General features: G+C 38.1%; 3 protein-coding genes across 3 annotated transcripts; 2 read left to right on the forward strand and 1 right to left on the reverse strand.

Moving 5' to 3' along the window:
- The first annotated feature begins 2,766 nt into the window (after positions 1–2,766).
- Positions 2,767–5,320, forward strand: LOC131974134 (ladderlectin-like). Its single transcript, XM_059336293.1, has 6 exons — positions 2,767–2,837; positions 2,948–3,036; positions 4,276–4,382; positions 4,512–4,646; positions 4,729–4,840; positions 4,970–5,320. The coding sequence occupies exons 2-6, from the start codon at positions 2,982–2,984 to the stop codon at positions 5,035–5,037; spliced, it is 477 nt and encodes a 158-aa protein (XP_059192276.1). The 5' UTR covers positions 2,767–2,837; positions 2,948–2,981; the 3' UTR covers positions 5,038–5,320.
- A 4,550-nt stretch (positions 5,321–9,870) lies between these two features.
- LOC131974135 (ladderlectin-like) lies at positions 9,871–13,708 on the reverse strand. Its single transcript, XM_059336294.1, has 6 exons — positions 13,638–13,708; positions 13,439–13,527; positions 13,118–13,218; positions 10,624–10,758; positions 10,384–10,495; positions 9,871–10,129 (listed from the first exon to the last, which is right to left on the reverse strand). Exons 2-6 carry the CDS (start codon positions 13,491–13,493, stop codon positions 10,062–10,064), a joined length of 471 nt encoding a protein of 156 aa, XP_059192277.1. The 5' UTR covers positions 13,494–13,527; positions 13,638–13,708; the 3' UTR covers positions 9,871–10,061.
- A 2,738-nt stretch (positions 13,709–16,446) lies between these two features.
- LOC131974137 (ladderlectin-like) lies at positions 16,447–19,354 on the forward strand. Its single transcript, XM_059336297.1, has 6 exons — positions 16,447–16,517; positions 16,628–16,716; positions 18,197–18,294; positions 18,374–18,508; positions 18,591–18,702; positions 19,022–19,354. The coding sequence occupies exons 2-6, from the start codon at positions 16,662–16,664 to the stop codon at positions 19,087–19,089; spliced, it is 468 nt and encodes a 155-aa protein (XP_059192280.1). The 5' UTR covers positions 16,447–16,517; positions 16,628–16,661; the 3' UTR covers positions 19,090–19,354.
- Positions 19,355–19,656: the final 302 nt, after the last annotated feature.

Here is a 19,656-nt window from a genome sequence, read left to right on the forward strand (position 1 = left end):
ATTTTATACAGAGAAATTAACTACTGAGGCCCTGCAGTAATATCAGCAAGTCATTTAGAAGGGCAGGAGCTCCCAAATGTACAATAAGAGCTAGTTTGTTGTCTGTTATTCATTGTTTAAATAGGGGGAAAATTACATCTTCAACTCACTGACTGTAAATAAACTGCCATTGCTGTGGTGGTGGATCCCTACAACACACAACAAATACATGTCAGCTATATATATATATATATATATATATATATATATATATATATATATATATACTGTGCAAGAGTCTTAGGCAGGTGTGAAGAATTGATACTGGTTTGAAGGCAAAGGGTGCTCACACCAAGTATTGATTTAGATTTTTTTTTTCTGTTTTGAATTTGGTTCACTGAGAAAAAAAACTTGTGATGTGATTTCTGCCCACGCCACAATTAAATATGTGGGAGGAGAACTAATATTTGATTATTCAAACGAGGCCACGGCTTGATATCATGTCCTGTGCAGGTGGGCATTCTGCATATTGTGAACTCTGCTCTGAGGCTCAGTGGAGACCCATCATTTCCACAAACAAGTATTCATGCAAATATTTAAACATACACATATACATAAAGGATAAAAAGATGACGGAGAAGCGAAGGAGAATCACGGTTAAGCAGTGAAATGTGGGCTAAACATGTTTTTTTCAGGGGATGTCATTTCTGAAAAGTTTCGCAGCTGTGCCCAAACTGAAAACAAAAATAATTTTCTAAACATGCTGACAAAAATTACCTATGGAAGACATTAAATTGGAAAATCTGACCGCTGTGAATACAGGATAAAAAAATAAAACCTAGACACACCAAACCACCAAGAAAGATAATACTTGGTTAGTACAAATTTATTTTCAGACTTTACAAATGTCTTAGACTTTTATGTAAAACAATGTCTGACTGGTTATTCCAATATCCAATATCAACATGGCTATCATCAATATCATTGCAGTAATAATGGATAAAATGACTGAATGATAATTATCACCAGATGCGAGTCACAACTAAACATGGAGAGGCAGCGTTCAGTTTTTATGCTCCACATATCTGGAACAAACTCCCAGAAAACTGCTGCAACTCTCAACTCTTTTAAATCAAGACTGAAGACTTTTCTGTTTGCCTTTCACTAATGCTGCACTGTAACGTTTATTCCTTTGATACTCAATTTAAAAATATTATTTTTGAATGTACTTATAGTTTTTCCTAAAATTAAATTAATTAATTTTAAATTTAAATTAAATTTAAATTATTTTTTCCATAGGAATGTCATTTTATATATGTCTCCTTTTAACCCTTTTGATGCACAACATGGGTCTAAAATGACCCGATACGTATGAGTTTTTATGTTCTATGTCTTTGCAATTATTATTTTCATCATTCAGTATTCCAGGTTTTCCTCAATAAGTTTGTTTTTGATCATCATACATCCAACTTTTAGGTTTTCCTTTATTACTTTTTTAATAAAATCCCTTTTTGGGTCATTACTCTTCTAATGCACAACATGGGTCAAAAATGACCTATAACCATTTGTTGGTTAACTAGCTTGCTAAGCTAACTACTTAGCTAACTTCTTGGCTAAGCAGTTAGCTTAGCAAGCTACTTAGCTGAGTAGTTAGCTATGTAATAATACAAAAACGTTTTTTCTTCATAAAGTATGAGAGGCAAAAATGGAAATAATGATCTGTTGTTATCAAAAACAAGATATTTAAAGAATACTTGGAATATTCAATCATAAAATAAGTTGATATCAAAAGAAACACACAGCAAGAATGAAATAACATGCGGGTCATTTTTTTTATCTATGTTGTTCTATGTCTATATGTTGTGCATCAAAGGGTTAATGCTTTTAATGTTTTGTGTAAAGCACTTTAAATTGCCCTGTTGTTGGAAGGTGCTATACAAATAAATTTGCCTTGCCTTCCTATATTTCAGCTTGTTCTGCCTTTTCTCTCCACCTGCAGCTCTTCACAGGCAGTTTTAAAGTTGCTATTTAGGAATGGGTCCTCCACCAGCACAGAAAGAGCCTTGAGTGACATGAAGTCAACTATTGTTCTTTAAACTAACTTTAAATCATGGAGCCAGCGTTGGTGGCTGCATAGAACAATGTAATGTTAACAACCAAAAGATGACTGCTAGTGTCAGATAAGTGACAAAGTCACTGCAGTGTGTCAGTAGTTTCTCTTCTATTCATCTTAAATCGACCTTTTTAACATAGACTTTGGTTGAGGAGTTTACTGACTGATTGTCACATTTTAAGAATGGTTCCGTTTATTTTTTGTGAGCAATAATAAACTGTAACGATGATTCTCCTTTGTAGCATATCTCTACTCGTCATATTTTCATTCATGCATGTTGAAATCTTTGAATGGATTCTTTACTTGTTAATAGTCTCTGCAACCATTGTGGAGGCAGAGTACACAATATGCAGAGATTGGCCCAGTTTGAATCCATCGCAAATCAAATATTAGTTCTCTGCCCACATGTTTAGTTGTGGAGTGGGCAGAGATTACAACACAGAAAGAACAACTCTGTGGAGTATCTGACTACATGCCGAGTGTGAATGTGCCTTCCAAGACTCACTTAAATGTATTTGGAAGGTCAACAGTGTGGGATGATGTACTTTGATTTGTTGACCACCATCAGACCTGATAAGTTAAAAAAAAAAAAAAAGAAATGTCAGAGCCAAATCCAAATATGGTGCTGCCACTCATCAAGGTGAGTAAGTGTGTATAAAAGCTGGTGTGTTGTCTTGTCCAGCAGCTCCACACAGGAAGAGCACAGAGTGAAAGTGAGGAAGAAGAAGCCATCTTTGTTCAGCAGGTTTGCTCCGACTCTCCTCTCTCTGCATCTTCTCTCCTTCCTCTGCTGGAGTCTTGTCTTCACCTTACATCTCTTTAGCATTTAGTTCAGCTGTCTCTTCTCTTTTGCAGCTTAATCATCATCTTCAACATCTGAAGCACCAAGATGCTGACTGTGTCTCTACTGGTTTGTGCCGTGATTGTTCTGGCTGGAGCTGATGGTGAGTCTCACTGCTCCACTTCATCTGTGCACTTTAACAACAGCACAGGCAGAAAACCGTTTCAATACATATGAAGATTCATGTGTAGACACTACAGCTGCCCCCTTTCAGTCATTATGCAATGAATCGGCTGTTTTGGTTTGATTTTGTTATACTGAATTACTCATTTCCAATAAACTAACAAGCCCATCTCTGGTAAAATCAAGATTTAAAGTGGTGCTTTTGCATGAATCTCTGTGTAGAAACTCACAACAAATGGGTTTTTTTTAAATCATCTAGTCAAGTGTTAGTGAACTAAGAATTTCCTTCATGAAGGACAGCTCTCCTGTCTGTTTACAATTGTCTCCTCAGTCACTTTAATCAACCAAAGGCTCATCAAACTTTACCATACAGAGGTAGCTTAGTTTTAGCTTATAACACAAAACAAAGCAACTTGGACTGCTAACAAACCCAGCAAGCGTATTGCTTATTGCACAAGCAATACTAAAGTATGACAAATTGGTACAGTATTAAACAAACAGACACGTATTAACCTTCTACAGATTACAAGAAGTCCTCAACTACTCTCTGTTAACACAAATTATGGAAACATTAGCTAAATATCTGCCAAGATCAACAGATAACGTCAACTGCATTGTTAGGTCTGATCTCAACAACAGCTAAAACTGGGATTAAAAACAGTAAAAGAGTACTTACCTGTCCGTCTTACAGTAGAACTCCAGAAACAACTGACCAAAGCAGAAAAACCAGATCAAACTGTCACGATTGGTGCAGTTGGAGCGTAGGAACGTTTGTGGAAAAGTTGAGTTGACAACAACTGACAGTTTCATAATAAAAACCTTAATTTCAGACAATAATGCTAGTCTGAAGCCATCTGACCAGTTGGTCAATTCATTTTTTATTTATTTTCCTTACAAAACACTTAATTCACTGACAGTACTTTTTTTTTTCTTCTTTTTACAAAAATCAACAAACTTATTTTAAAGACTAATTTCTGTGCAGGTATTATTTCTCATTAAGCTTGTAATTTAACAATCTTTAAGGTTCTTTGTTGTCTTAAAAAACACTTGATAAAGAGACCAACGTGACCAGAGCCAATGTCAACAGATGCAGGTGGAGATTAGAGGAGGCGTCCTGGGCATGAGGACCTTCAGCCCTCAGACTCTACTCTGAATCTTTATGTGCTGTTGAATGACACATTACTCACAATCCTGTTTGTCTACGTTTGTGATGTCCAAGACGCTCCTGCTGAAGTTGCCCAATCTCGTTGTCCTGATGGTTTTGAGGAGTTCAAAGATCGCTGTTTCCACTACGTTCCAAAAGTGAGGAACTGGGCCGATGCTGAGGTAATCAGGGTCTACTCTAAGTTTATATTGCTGGTGTTGATCCTCACTAAACTGTCCTTAGTTAGGCTTAGTTAGGTAGTTATAAATGTCCACGTGTCACATATATCTGTCTGTCTGTGTCCCCTGTAGACAAACTGCCAGAGCATGAAAGCAAACCTTGCATCCGTGCACAGCGTAGAGGAGTATCAGTTCATTCAGGGGATGATTACAGCACAGACTGATAGCTTTCCAAAAAGCTGGATCGGAGGCACTGATTGCCAACAGGTAATATATCACAACAACAGATCTGATTGCTGACAGGACAACGCTGTTTAAATTAATTTTCCTGTTCTGTTCTGTCTGCTAGGACGGTTCTTGGCTCTGGAGTGATGGCAAAGTTTTCCTCTATGCAAACTGGTGTCTAGGGGAACCTGACAATGAAGGTGGCAGCCAGTGTTGCACAGAAATGAATTTTGGAGGTAAATCACAACAACATTAACCTTGATGATTGAACAGAATTTTTTTTTAAAAAGAGTTAAACATCACAAGTCATCTTACTGTTGAGATACTGAAGCTGTGACTGACTGCTGTATTTCTTGTGTTCACAGTTGGAAAATGCTGGAATGACATTGATTGTTCCTCCAGACTCCCTTCTGTCTGTGGCCTCAGCCTGTAGTAGCTCCTGAGCTGACACACACAGATCAAACACACACACACACACACACACACACACACACACACACACCTGCTGGATGTGTGACAGTGTGATTGTCTCTGTGTCATCAGTCTCATGTGTAATCACATCTGTAATTCTGTGCTGAAGGGATGGAGCGAGCAGTAACCAGGAGCTGGACTTCCTCTTTGTTCTTTAATAAGAGGAGACTGAACGTGTCATCAAGAGACACTTGGAGCACAAACTAATCTTTGATGCACAATAAAAATGTGGAGCATTGAAACAAGCTGGTCTCAGGTCTCTTTTGTTAAAATGAATCTTATTAACTTTTACCACACACACTAGATTTTCTACTGTATCTACTGCATGTGTCACAAAAAAACAACAACAAAAATGACATCTTTACAACAATCTTACTGTTTTCAAGGAGCCCAAAAAGTGTCAGAAATGACTTCAAATATACAGATCTTATATTCCTGATGAAGGACCTGAGATGGGTGATAAAATCTTCTAAAAAAGCTACTAAATGAACCTTCGTATGCTGAAATACATTCAGCTGAAGCTAATGTTACAAAATGATGGTGAAATGCAGTCTTTTTAAAGGTAGGGGTGTTAAATGGAAACTGTGTTAATTATTCTGGAAACTTCCATCTCTCCATCCATTCTCGTCCGCTTATCCGGGGCCGGGTCGCAGGGGCAGCAGGCTAAGCAGGGCATTCCAGGCGTCCCCCTGCCCAGCCACAATGTCCAGTTCCTCCTGGGGGACCCCGAGGCGTTCCCAGGCCAGGCGAGAGATATAATCCCTCCATCGTATTCTGAATCTCCCCCGGGGGCCTCCTACCAACTTTTATGCTCTATATTTTTTTTAACGCACATAATTCCTATGGCCAATAAGCTGGTCTCAGGTTCTTTTGTTAAATCAAATCTGTTTACCTTTCACCTCAAACACTAGATTTTCTACTATATCTACTGCACGTGTCACAAAAAGATCAACAAAAATGACATCTTTACAACAATCTTACTGTTTTCAAGGAGTCCAAAAAGTGTCAGAAATGACTTCAAATATACAGATCTTATATTCCTGATGAAGGACCTGAGGTGGGTGATAAAATCTTCTAAAAAAGCTACTAAATGAACCTTCGTATGCTGAAATACATTCAGCTGAAGCTAATATTACAAAGTGATGTTGGAGACTGAACGTGTCATCAAGAGAAACTTGAAGCACAAACTAATCTTTGATGCACATAAAAATGTGGAGCATTGAAACAAGCTGGTATCTGGTATCTTTTGTTAAAACCGAATCTGTTTTACTTTCACCTCAAACACTAGATTTTGTATAACGTAGTTCATGTCAGTGTCACAAAGTAAAATGACCACCTCGTTGCAGTTTAGATTCATGTCTGTCCAACACAGACTGGGCAAAGAATGGATGATGCTTCTCCAATGTATCCCACCGTACGGCAGAGAAGCCAAAATATCCAGAATATGGCCGCTGCCATCTTGCATCAAACATGACGTTACAGCCCCATTTCATAGAATCAATATAATGATAAAAAAAATTGATGCTTCACGCATATCTTCAGCCTGGCAGCTCATAATGATTGATGGTGTTACTGTTAACAGTAACAGGGGGGTCTGGGGGCATGCCCCCCGGATAATTTTTTCCCTATAAAAGCCCAAATTTGGTGCCTCTCACACATTCTAATACCATCATATACACTGATCTTAATGATTGCATATTTTAAGAATTATTTTAAAAGGAGAATAAGGGTTCTTTTATGTTTTATTTCAGGCATCTTATTTTGACAGTCTTCTTGTAAATTCTGTTGTAGATTCTGTTAACACACTGTGCAAGCTAAATGCGTTTAGCGACAGGAAGTAATAGTAGCTTTTGTGATTAAAACAACTTTAATTGTCAGCTAATTTTAGCTTGTGGCTACCAAACAGCTTAATACAGCAGTGTGTTTGGATCTGACCAGCTGGTCCAGGATGAGTTTTTAGTTCGGCTCGCGCCCACACAGGCACATGGAGAGCTAGTGATAGACATTCTGCTGAGCAACGGCAACACAACGCAAAATAACTTTATATTATGAATAGTGTAGGTAAACTTTCAGTAGCTTGAAATGTGACGTTAGCGCAGCACATGAGACTGTGGCAGGCCGCCACAGTCTAGGTAATTAATGGAAACCCTGCTGTTATTCCTGAGATATCACGCTCACAAGAAAAGTGACAGATGAAAGACAACCAGACTACATATTTTCTGCCCGCACAGAGGCATAAACTGACACATCTGCACAACTGGTTCTTAAGGTGCCAAAAAATCCTCCAAAGATTCTTCAATATAAGTTTTGAAACTTTTGCAGTAATGAGTCCTAAAACCCGAATATGAGCACGTCCGGTTCCCACATATTGACGTCATTATTTTTTATATTAGATTTTGTTAGATGTCTGAAATAAGGTCTTGGGTTAATACTTTAACCCCTTCATCGTTTTGCCCCCTTTCATTGAGAACTGTTGCAGTGGATTTTTAGGGGGAGGTAGCGGGTCAACAGTAGATGTGGTGTACATCATCTGGAAGCTTGGAAGCTGATGAGTCTTTTGAGACGTGTCAAGTTGTTCAGCTCATAAATCTCTAATAAAATAACTTCATCAATTAATTAAACTTATTAAGATGTATAAGGGTTCAGAACATAAATGTTTGGCTTTCTAGAAGTCCTTTTCTTTGAACTGCAACATGGTCGCATGCCTTCAACCACACTACCGATATGTTTCAGATGCTCTCTGACTAGCTAGTGAAGCTGCAGCATAATTAATTGTTTGTTAGCCTTATCTTTGCCATAAACCAAGATTAAGGCTGTTGCCATTACCATCCCTACCCCCTTATTTTTGCGTGTTCATGTGAGGATTAGGGTTGTCTCAATCCTCATTTGGGTTAAGGGCTAGGCCCAAAGCGTAGGGCTACGTAGCCCTTGACACACAAATGTAAGTATTTTCAGCATTTTTATCAGTCGTGTAATGATACTATGTTCAAATGGTTGTTAATTGTCAAGTTTGTTTTGCATCACTGGTTAATCGTAGCCAATGCTAATATTCCAGTGCTCCTTTCGTGTAGGTTGCTAGCTAGCTGCTATCGCTATCTGTTGTGGTCTCTTCTGTTAGTTGCAGACAGATGTAAAAATAGAATGAGAATTCTAAGAATGGCCCAGGCAACAGACATTACAACTTGTGTGGACGGCATTTTGGATTGTGCTGATGTAACAGTCTGTGAGCGTCAATCAATGATGATGGAGGGGTGTCTCATTTCTGAGGGGAACTTACCCCTACCACCATCAACTCTGTATTGAGGGGCAAGGGGAAGACTCAGCAAGGGGAAAGGGGTGTTAATGGGATTTAGCCTAAATGTACTTATTGTAACTTCAAACTTTTTTTGTGAGCATCGATTTATGAAGGTACACTTTTATTGCAAATGGGCTTGCGAGTCAGACTTAACCTCCAGTCATGTTCGCCACTAACAACTTTGCTAAATTGGCTAAATTGCATGCAGATGTAAAATCTAAGAGGCCCAGCTGTAGCTTTAGGCTTGTCTAAATGCTTAAATATTATCAATCTGTTTAAATGTTACAAGACAGCAGTATATAGTGTCCTCACTGGAATCGATTGTATGTGTAATACCGTAAGCGGACCAGAGAGAAGTAGAATACCTCCGCCCCAGGCGTGAAGACGTTTAATGTCCCAGACAACTACTGTCTCATTAAGCCACTTGTTGGCAACCACCAGTCATATAACAAAACAAAACAAACTTGTGTTAACCACAGACCTTATTTCAGGCCTCTAACCATCACACTCATTGTTCTTCAGTGAAGAACTGTCTCCTCAATCATCATTGTTGGCTGCATCTGCCACGCCCTCCACCTCTTCAGCCGCAGGAAGGTAAACACCTCTGCTGGAGGACTACAGGAGGAAGTTGTGGTCAAACTTGGTGATAGGAATTATTTACGTTAAAAAAACATAAAGCATAAAGGTTTCCAGAATAATTGCAAGCATTAATGCAGCTTCCACTTAACAGTCCTACTTTTTGGAGAAAAATTCCCCTTTGTGACTGTCCATGCAAGGAAACCAGGGAATTTGATTTTAAAAAATCTGCATGTCTCCATCACATTGTAATATTAGCTTCAGCTGAATGTATTTCAGCATGTAAAGGTTCATTTAGTAGCTTTTTCAGAAGATTTTATCACCCATTTCAGGTCCTTCATCAGGATTATTGGATATTTGAAGTAATTTCAGATGCCTTTTGGGCTCCTTAAAAACAATAAGATTGTTGTAAAGATGTATTTTTTTTGTTGTTTTTGAGACATACAGTAGATATAATGTTTGAGGTCAAAGTTAATAAGATTCATTTTAACAAGTGAACCTGAGACCAGCTTGTTTCAATGCTCCACATTTTTATTGTGCATCAAAGATGAGTACTTAGTACTTAACTAAATCCACACCAGAAGAGGAGATATTTTAGTTAGTTGAGATTATTGTTATCCTAATTAGGAGTCATTTACTTGAGCTGAGTGTATTCATAATCATAGAGATATGTTCTCGGATAATTACCAGTTTGTTGAGATGTTGGTTATTTGTGTTTCTAACAGCTGTGTGACAGGATATTTTTTAACTCAAAGGTACATTCATTAGCTTTCCCAGGAGATTTCAGCTCCATCAAAGGGGGTTCATCATATTAGAAGGTAGAAGTAGAAATGTCTGACGCACTTCTGGGGCTCGTTGAAAACTGGTAGATCATTGATCCATCATTTTTTTTAACAACATTTAACAAAAGAGACCAGAGACCAGTTGTTTCAATGCTCCACATTTTTATTGTGCATCAAAGATGTACGTTTGTGAAGTTTGTGCACATAATTACAGATGTGATTACACATGAGACTGATGACACAGAGACAATCACACTGTCACACATGTAGCAGGTGTGTGTGTGTGTGTTTGGTAGTTATAACATGTCTCTGTGTGTGTCAGCTCAGGAGCTACTACAGGCTGACGGCACAAACAGAAGGGAGTTTGGAGGAACAATCTAAGTCATTCCAGCAGCTTCCATCTGTGAAGAGAAGAAACACAGCAGTCAGTCACAGCTTCAGTATCTCAACAGAAGAAATGTCAGTGACAATTAAGGCTGATATTTGAACCATAAAGAGAAGGAAGCTACACGTGAACTGGAGAAAGCTGCGAAAGTGGAATGTTAAATAAGTTTTGCAGCCAACGTTAGTTATGACTTTCTCATTATTTTTGTTTGCTTGTATTCAGACATGAATTCTGTTCAGGCAAGAGGACAAATCATGTGTTGTCATTTACCTGTAGAGTTCATCCCTAGACAATGCTGGCTGCCACCTTCATTGTCAGGTTTCCCGTCACACCAGTTGGAATAGAAGAAAACTTGGCCATTACTCCAGAGCCAAGTTTTGTCCTAAAGGACAGAACAGAAAACAATTAATAACTTCAAACTTGTCAGAGTACTGCCATCACTGCAGAACTATAAGCCCCTTCCCATGAGACAGAACATGTCAGTAACCCAACCTGCTGTAGAGGAGTTACCTGCTGGCAGTTAGAGCCTCCGATCCAGATGTCAGGATTTGTGCTATTGTCCTCTGCCATCATCCCCTGAAGGAACCCAAACTCCTCATCATTGTGCACCGATGCAAGGTTTCCTTTCATGCTCTGGCAGTTTTTCTGCAGGGGACACAGACAGACAGATGTGAAGCTCCGTCAGTCAAACACTGAGCTGGTTGAAGTTAATGCATTTGTTTTAAGTGTTGTTGGAAGATATTCAGTGCAGCTTTAATTATCTTTGTTGAATTGCTTTTGGATTTGTTGATCTTCCAACGTTTTATTTTGTGCCTTCCAAGGTTATTATAGTTATGAATATATCTACGAAAACTAAAGAAATAACAAAAACTAGAATTTGAAAAAACATTTCCGTTAACTGAAATAAAAATAAAAACTACAGTTTTTAAAAAAACCCGATAACTAACAAACTGTATTGTGCGGTTACAAAACTAACTAAAACTAACTAAAATTATAGTGAAAATGTCCTCTGTTTTCGTCTTTGTCAACTTTTTTTCAAACAAAATACAGTGTCTCTATTTGTCCCCCGCTGAGTGTGTGTATTCCTGCTTTGTGGGCTTCCAGGAGAAGCGTGAGTGAAATTACCGTAATGACACCATATTGGCTGTAATATTCAGCTTTCTCAGCTTTCTCAGCTTTCAGAAAACATTGGAATTTCTCTGATAGCATAAACCGTTCAGTTATTATGGTAATCACAAGTGGGCTTGCACAAATGTATCACCGGCTCAACGCTCTTTAGACTTCAGATGTTGTGCTTTCACTGTGTGCAGCTGAAAGTTTTCAGTCCGGCCATGATATTACAAATCGCATTTTTTTTTTTTCGGCGGAGCTGTAAATCCAGCAGCAAAGATAATAAAGGCAAAATGTATTATGACCTGGCACCCAACAAATACCCCATTAAAAAAAAAAATAAATAACACTAAAACTAATAAAAACTAAACTAAAACTAGCAAACTCACTCTAAAAATTAATTAAAACTAACTGAATTTGAAAACAAAAATTCACAACAAAATTAAAACTAAAACTGATGAAAAATCCAAAACTATTATAACCTTGGTGCCTTCATCAAGACAACATCTTAATGTGTCCAATGCTTTGATCCATAACCAAATACCTGCAGAACTAATGCCATTCCTGTTCATAGTGTTTAGTGCTAATTAGTAAATGTTAGCATGCCAAGAGGCTGAGATAAGATGGTGAACATGGTAAAGATAATGAGCCTCAATGTGTTAGCAGGACAATAGCGATTAGCTCTAAGCTGCTGTGACAAATTGGTTTTCTGTTTCTGAAATCTAAATCTGGGATCTAAAACCTAAATAAAACAGAATGTGATAATCAATTGTAGCAACTATTAAATTGAAAACTGTTTTTTATAAACTATCGATTTAATTTATGTTTTACAGTGTGAAAACTTTTTAGAATCTGTGTTTTATCAAATACTACATGATCCATTTTTAGAGAAACTGAGGGAAAAGTTTGACAAAAATAGTTAGTTGTTTTTTTTCAAAAGATATTAACAGGTAAACCTGTGATGATTCATCCATAACTATTAGACTGACTCTCAGTTTTCCGTGATGACTTAGCTCTTTACCCTTGCAGGGCTCAGTGTACATGTGTTTTGTGGAGCTGGAGAAAGTACTGCAGGGGGTACTGAGGGAATATGGGGTTCCAGGGTTACTGTTACGGGTCAGCCAGTCCTTTTATACCCAGAGTGACTACTGTGTCAGTGTACCCCACAACCCAGCCCAGATAAGAGGAAGAAAATGTATGAATAGCTGAATCTAGTTAAAGTCCGATCCCTGATTTATCACAATAATATCGTATCGTGACTCAAGTTTTGGGATAAAATCATCAGGTCGATTCACACCTCTACCTAATAATCTATAAGCCATCTTTGAATTTGACAAAGAGAATTATAGGAAAATGGCAGGAAAACAAACAAAAAAAACCCAACAGTAACAAAGTCATTACTTTAACCTTTGATGGTGAAATACCATAGTACTTACATTTTTACATTTCTTAATTTTTTATATTTATTTTTATTGCATTTGTACATTTTATTTATTTTCAGTCTTTACAATCAACAGATCTGTGTTTTCTCATTTATTTATTCTTATTTTCAATTCAGTTGTTGTTGGTAAAGTTCCAAAGTTTCTAAAAATTAAAATGTTGAGACCATTATATTGCCTGTATGTAGTTCATGTATCAAATATAAATGTGCATTTAAATTTCATTTTTATGTTTATTTCTATTGCATTTGTATGTCTACATTTTATTTATTTTCAGTCTTTGCCATTCTTAATTTGATGAAGATCTGTGTTTTCTTATTTATTTATTTGTATTTTCAATTCAGTTGTTGTTGGTAAAGTTCCAATATCGCCTAGGGCAGCCAATGGGCTAGAACCGGCCCTGGATTAGCCAACCGTGCAGGAGCGTTTCACTGAATCCAAAACATAAAGCTTACCTCAGCATCAGTCCAGCTCCTTTCTGTTCCAACGTAGTTGAAACAGCGACCGTTGAACTCACTCCAAAGTTCGGGACAAGAAGGAGCAGCAGCTGCATCGTCTATCAAGACATAAAGAAAATAAATCTGTGCATATGGACACATGCCAATATATGTGTAGATACACTCATCTGTTTAATTATTGAACTACACCCCTAAGGACAATTTATTAACACGTAAGCTTTACGTACATTTGCATAATGTAATGTATGTATTTCTTTATGTATTTATGCCTGTGCTGTTTGTTAAAGTGCACAGATGAAGTGGAGCAGTGAGACTCACCATCAGCTCCAGCCAGAACAATCACGGCACAAACCAGTAGAGACACAGTCAGCATCTTGGTGCTTCAGATGTTGAAGATGATGATTAAGCTGCAAAAGAGAAGAGACAGCTGAACTAAATGCTAAAGAGATGTAAGGTGAAGACAAGACTCCAGCAGAGGAAGGAGAGAAGATGCAGAGAGAGGAGAGTCGGAGCAAACCTGCTGAACAATGATGGCTTCTTCTTCCTCACTTTCACTCTGTGCTCTTCCTGTGTGGAGCTGCTGGACAAGACAACACACCAGCTTTTATACACACTTACTCACCTTGATGAGTGGCAGCACCATATTTGGATTTGGCTCTGACATTTTTTTCTTCTTTTTTTAAAAACATCAGGTCTGATGGTGGTCAACAAACCAAAGTGCACCACATCCCACACTGTTGGCTTTTCAAATGTTGACATTTTAGTGACTAGCCAAAGGAACAAATTAAATAAAAAAAGGCAGATGGCGTTGTAATCTCTGCCCACATCATAATTAAACATGTGGGTTGAGAACTAATATTTGGTCTCTGGGATTGAGACAAGGACATGCTTCTACAGTGTGTTCTCTGCTCTGAGGCTCAGTGGAGACCCATCTTTTTCAACAAAGACGAATAATCTTTAACGGCATCGTTGGCGCTTGTATCCAGGTTCTTTTTTAATGGAAATGCCCACTCATCCATCCATAGCAAAAAGCAGTGAAGTAGGTTACAAGGCAACATAAGCTGGTTTCAAAATCACAGTATAAACTGCTGTGGAAACCACATTATTTTGTGACTTTACGGTCTAACCGACACAAACTTAACAGCATGATGGTGACTTTAGACCAGCTGTCTAATGTTCTGAGAGAAAAAATTACCAAGTTTTTACAAATTGTGTTTGGTAGGTTTGAAGAGGGCATAGATAACAGCTTCAGTTCCCCATCAGAAAGGAGTCAAGGCTTCTATACCACTTAGAACCGTAAGATATCAGGAGGTGATGATATGCAATGACCTGCCACAGCAGCTGAACTGATTTTTCTCAATTTTGAACCTCATGGCCAGTCTCCTTGGCTACTACTTATACGTATAATAAGTATAAATCAGTATTTTATTATTGTTATTTACTTAACTCTCTGATTAGGATGCACTACCTGGGTTTTATTGGTAGGGGGGTGTATGTGGGTGTGAAAATCATTTGTTCTTTAGAAAAATTAAAAACACATTGTAACAATTTACACTGTCATTCTTTCCTTGCTCTCAAGAATTTAATATATAAAAAACATAATAAACAGTAATTTTACTTTGCAGGACACAGGAGTTTCTGGTGTACTGCTGCTTCGATCTGTTGGTTTGTGTTATTGTGCGACTCTCAGTATCAGGTCCGAACTAATGTGGCATCCACAGTGGTAATACACAATGGCTGTGGTCAGGGACATACATGCAATGTCATTATGCAGAAACCCAAAATATGAGGCTGAAATGAGATTTGAAAACTTAAAGAACACTGCTGCAAAGCTGGAGACTGATGTATAAATAAATAAAAATAAACTCAGCAAACATTTGAGTAGTGGAATGTATCGTAAACAAGGTATTGTAAAAAATATTATATGTGATAAGGACACTTCTGGGCATTTAAATAGATTTTTATAAACACAATACATGAAGAAGAATCATCTGTAATTATCCAGCTAACAAATATTACTGATGGAAACCTAAACAAAAAATGTGACTGCTGTGATTACAAGAATATGTATACACTTTTAGTGTGTGTGTGTGTGTGTGTGTGTGTATGTGTATGTATATATATATATATATATATATATATATATATATATATATATATATATATGTGTGTGTGTGTATATGTATGTATATATATATATATATATATATATATATATATATATATATATATATATATATATATATATATACACATCCATACACACACACTCATACACACATCATCTTTTCATTCTTGTATCTAAAAATTGGAGTTAATACTCAAACTAATGGAAAACACAGGTCTTCATGTCTTTTTGGAGCCAGACTACACAATATGACAAACAAAGACTGCCCGGGTTTGAATCCCACGCATATCAAATATTAGTTCTCTGCCCACATGTTTATTTGTGGAGTGGGCAGAGATTACAACACAGAAAGAACAACTCTGTGGAGTATCTGATTACATGCTGAGCGTAAATGTGCTAATATCTGTGACCCCACACCAGTTTTCTACCTAATTGTTGGTTGGAGTAGATCAAATAATTTCCAATAATTTCAGCCGAGTGAAGTGAACATAATGTACAACCTAGCACATGAAATGTCACTGCCTGCAAGAATTAAATAAGTGATTATTTATTCCTAATTGGTACGGTCCACCTTCTTTCCTCTGAAACATCTTGGAAAAATCAGTACAATGTCACGCATACTAATAACATGGTGAAACGCCTCCTCCGAAATTAATGGTACATAGAAAGTTAAGGTCAAAATAGAAAATTGTACACTTGCATTCATTCATTGCTTATTGATGCCACCACAGTAATGGCAGTTTATTTACTTCTGGTACTTGCCGGAGTTGTATACAGCCATCGTACAGTCAGTGAGTTGATATTGGCCACATTTAAACAGTGATTTATGAAAAAAACAATGAATTATTGTTTTTTTGAGCCGATACATTTGGGGGCAGGCAGCAATATTACTGCAGGGCCTCTGTAGTTCATTTCTTTGTATAAAATTGACCTTTTGACATCCCCTTTGGTTGAGGTAACATCTGTGGGAGTAAGCAGGCTGTTAGATAAGAGCTCTGACAGCTGACAAGCTTCCAAAACTCACTATAATGTAAACATTTGAAAGGTCAACAGTGTGGGATGTGGTGCACTTTGATTTGTTGACCAACATCAGACCTGATAAGTTAAAAAAAAGAAGAAAAAATGTCAGAGCCAAATCCAAATATGGTGCTGCCACTCATCAAGGTGAGTAAGTGTGTATAAAAGCTGGTGTGTTGTCTTGTCCAGCAGCTCCACACAGGAAGAGCACAGAGTGAAAGTGAGGAAGAAGAAGCCATCATTGTTCAGCAGGTTTGCTCCGACTCTCCTCTCTCTGCATCTTCTCTCCTTCCTCTGCTGGAGTCTTGTCTTCACCTTACATCTCTTTAGCATTTAGTTCAGCTGTCTCTTCTCTTTTGCAGCTTAATCATCATCTTCAACATCTGAAGCACCAAGATGCTGACTGTGTCTCTACTGGTTTGTGCCGTGATTGTTCTGGCTGGAGCTGATGGTGAGTCTCACTGCTCCACTTCATCTGTGCACTTTAACAACAGCACAGGCAGAAAACCGTTTCAATACATATGAAGATTCATGTGTAGATACTACAGCTGCCCCCCTTTTAAATAATAACTAATTGCCAAAAGAACTAATGAGCACATCTCTGGTAAAAACAAGAACAAAACAAGATTTAAAGTGATGCTTTTGCATGCATCTTTGTGTAGAAACTTTTTTTTTTTACAAATCTGTCGATTAAATCAACTAGTCGAGTGTTAGTGAACTAAGATTTTCCTTCAGGAAGGACAGCTCTCCTGTCTAATGAGTACAACTGTCTTCTCAGTCACTTTAATCAACCAAAGGCTCATCATACAGAAGTAGTTTACAACTTTAGGTTTAGCTTATAACACAAAACAAAGCTCCCTGGACGGGGTCATCCCTATTTTCCCCAGGTCCTATGTTCCCCTTTTTTTAGAAAAAAGGTCCTATGTTCCCGTTTTTCCCAAAAAGGGTCCTATGTTCCCCTGTAGCAATACATACCAGGGAACATAGGTCCCTTTTTCTGGGTCCTATATCCCCCGCAATCCATCAACCTTTACGGTAGACTCAGCATGGCCAGCAGGCCTACCGTCACATGGCCCACCTTAGCTCAAGCAGCCCAAAACTTACATTTGCACAGCGGCTACTTTATGGTTACTTTGCAGTTCATTTTTTGGCTTTTTAAATAGGGTTAGGGTTAGGGTTAGGCCTATTTGTTATGGAATTTGGCAGTAATGGTGGAAAAAGCAACAGATGGGGAACATTAACCCTTTTTGGGAAAAGCTGGGAAAAAGGGTCCTATGTTCCCCAGTCTCATACAAAGAGGGGAACATAGGACCTGGTGAACATAGACACGCTCCCCCTTGGACTGCTAAAATGCTCAGTTAACACGATTAGCATTACAATTTTGAAATGCAGCATATTGGTACAGTATTAAAAATTGACTTCTACGGATTACAAGAAGTCCTCAACTACTCTCTGTTAACCCAAATTGTGGGAACAAACAAAATCTCCAACATTTCACATTTCCCACACAAGCTAATGTTAGCTTGTTCGCTAACCGTGGGGTTCTCTCTACAGCAGCTAAAACTGGGATTAAAAACAGTAAAAGAGAATTTACCTGTCCGTCTTAAGTAGAGTAGAATTCCTGGGTGACTCCAGAAACAACTGACCACAGAAACCTGATCAAACTGGTAGAAGATATAAAGCTTGAATGTTTCGTATAGGTATCTGATGACGTTTTGATATGATCAATAAGTTGGCTCCCTCAATTAAACAAACTGAAAGAGTAAACACTTTATAAACAGACCAACGTGACCAGAGCCAAAGTCAACACGTGGAGATTAGAGGAGGCGGCCTGGGCATGAGGACCTTCAGCCCTCACATCTAAACCATTACATGCTGTTGAATGACACATTAATCTGGATTCTGTTTGTTTATGTCCATCCATGTTCAAGACGCTCCTGCCGCCCCTTCCTGTCCTGATGGTTTTCAGGAGTTCAAAGGTCGCTGTTTCAACTACGTTCCAAGCGTCAGGGATTGGGCTGACGCTGAGGTAATTTTTCAGGAGTACGTCATCTTTCAGAATGAAAGCTTTGAAACATGAGGTGACTGTCTGTCCGTGTCCCCTGTAGACAAACTGCCAGAGCATGAAAGCAAACCTTGCATCCGTGCACAGTGAAGAGGAGTATCAGTTCATTCAGGGGATGATTACAGCACAGACTAATGGCTTTCCAAACACCTGGATCGGAGGCAGTGATTGTCAACAGGTAATACATCACAACAACAGATCTGATTGCTGACAGGACAACGCTGTTTAAATTAATTTTACTGTTCTGTTCTGTCTGCTAGGACGGTTCTTGGCTCTGGAGTGATGGCAAAGTTTTCCTCTATGCAAACTGGTGTCTAGGGGAACCTGACAATGAAGGTGGCAGCCAGTGTTGCACAGAAATGAATTTTGGAGGTAAATCACAACAACATTAACCTTGATGATTGAACAGAATTATTGTTTTTTTTCAAGTAGAGTAAAGTAGAGTTAAATATCAAAAGTAATGAAAAACAATGTGGGCTGTTGAAATCTGGAGTGATGAACAATGACAGGGTGATAAACAACAAAAAAATGCTCCGTATATCAACATGTGAAAATTGTTAGGTAAAAAAGTAGCAGTTCACATGTAGCTTCCTTCACTTTATGGTTGAATTATCAGCCTTTAGTATCACTGACATTTCTTCTGTTGAGATACTGAAGCTGTGACTGACTGCTGTGTTTCTTCTCTTCACAGTTGGAAAATGCTGGAATGACTTAGATTGTTCCTCCAAACTCCCTTCTGTTTGTGCAGTCAGCCTGTAGTAGCTCCTGAGCTGACACACACAGAGACATGTTATAACTACCAAACACACACACACACCTGCTGGACAGTGTGATTGTCTCTGTGTCATCAGTCTCATGTGTAATCACATCTGTAATTCTGTGCTGAAGGGATGGAGCGAGCAGTAACCAGGAGCTGGACTTCCTCTTTGTTCTTTAATAAGAGGAGACTGAACGTGTCATCAAGAGAAACTTGGAGCACAAACTAACCTTTGATGCACAATAAAAATGTGGAGCATTGAAACAAGCTGGTCTCAGGTCTCTTTTGTTGAAATTAATCTTATTAACTTTCACCACAAACACTAGATTTTCTACTGTATCTACTGCACGTGTCACAAAAAAACAACAAAAATGACATCTTTACAACAATCTTACTGTTTTCAAGGAGCCCAAAAAGTGTCAGAAATTACTTCAAATATACAGATCTTACATTCCTGATAAAGGACCTGAGAAAGGGTGATGAAATCTTCTGAAAAAGCTACTAAATGAACCTTTGCATGCTGAAATACATTCAGCAGAAGCTAAAAGCGATGGTGACATGCAGTATTT

The sequence above is a fragment of the Centropristis striata genome, chromosome 7 (assembly GCF_030273125.1).
Source record: "Centropristis striata isolate RG_2023a ecotype Rhode Island chromosome 7, C.striata_1.0, whole genome shotgun sequence".
In the NCBI taxonomy this organism is placed as follows: domain Eukaryota; kingdom Metazoa; phylum Chordata; class Actinopteri; order Perciformes; family Serranidae; genus Centropristis; species Centropristis striata.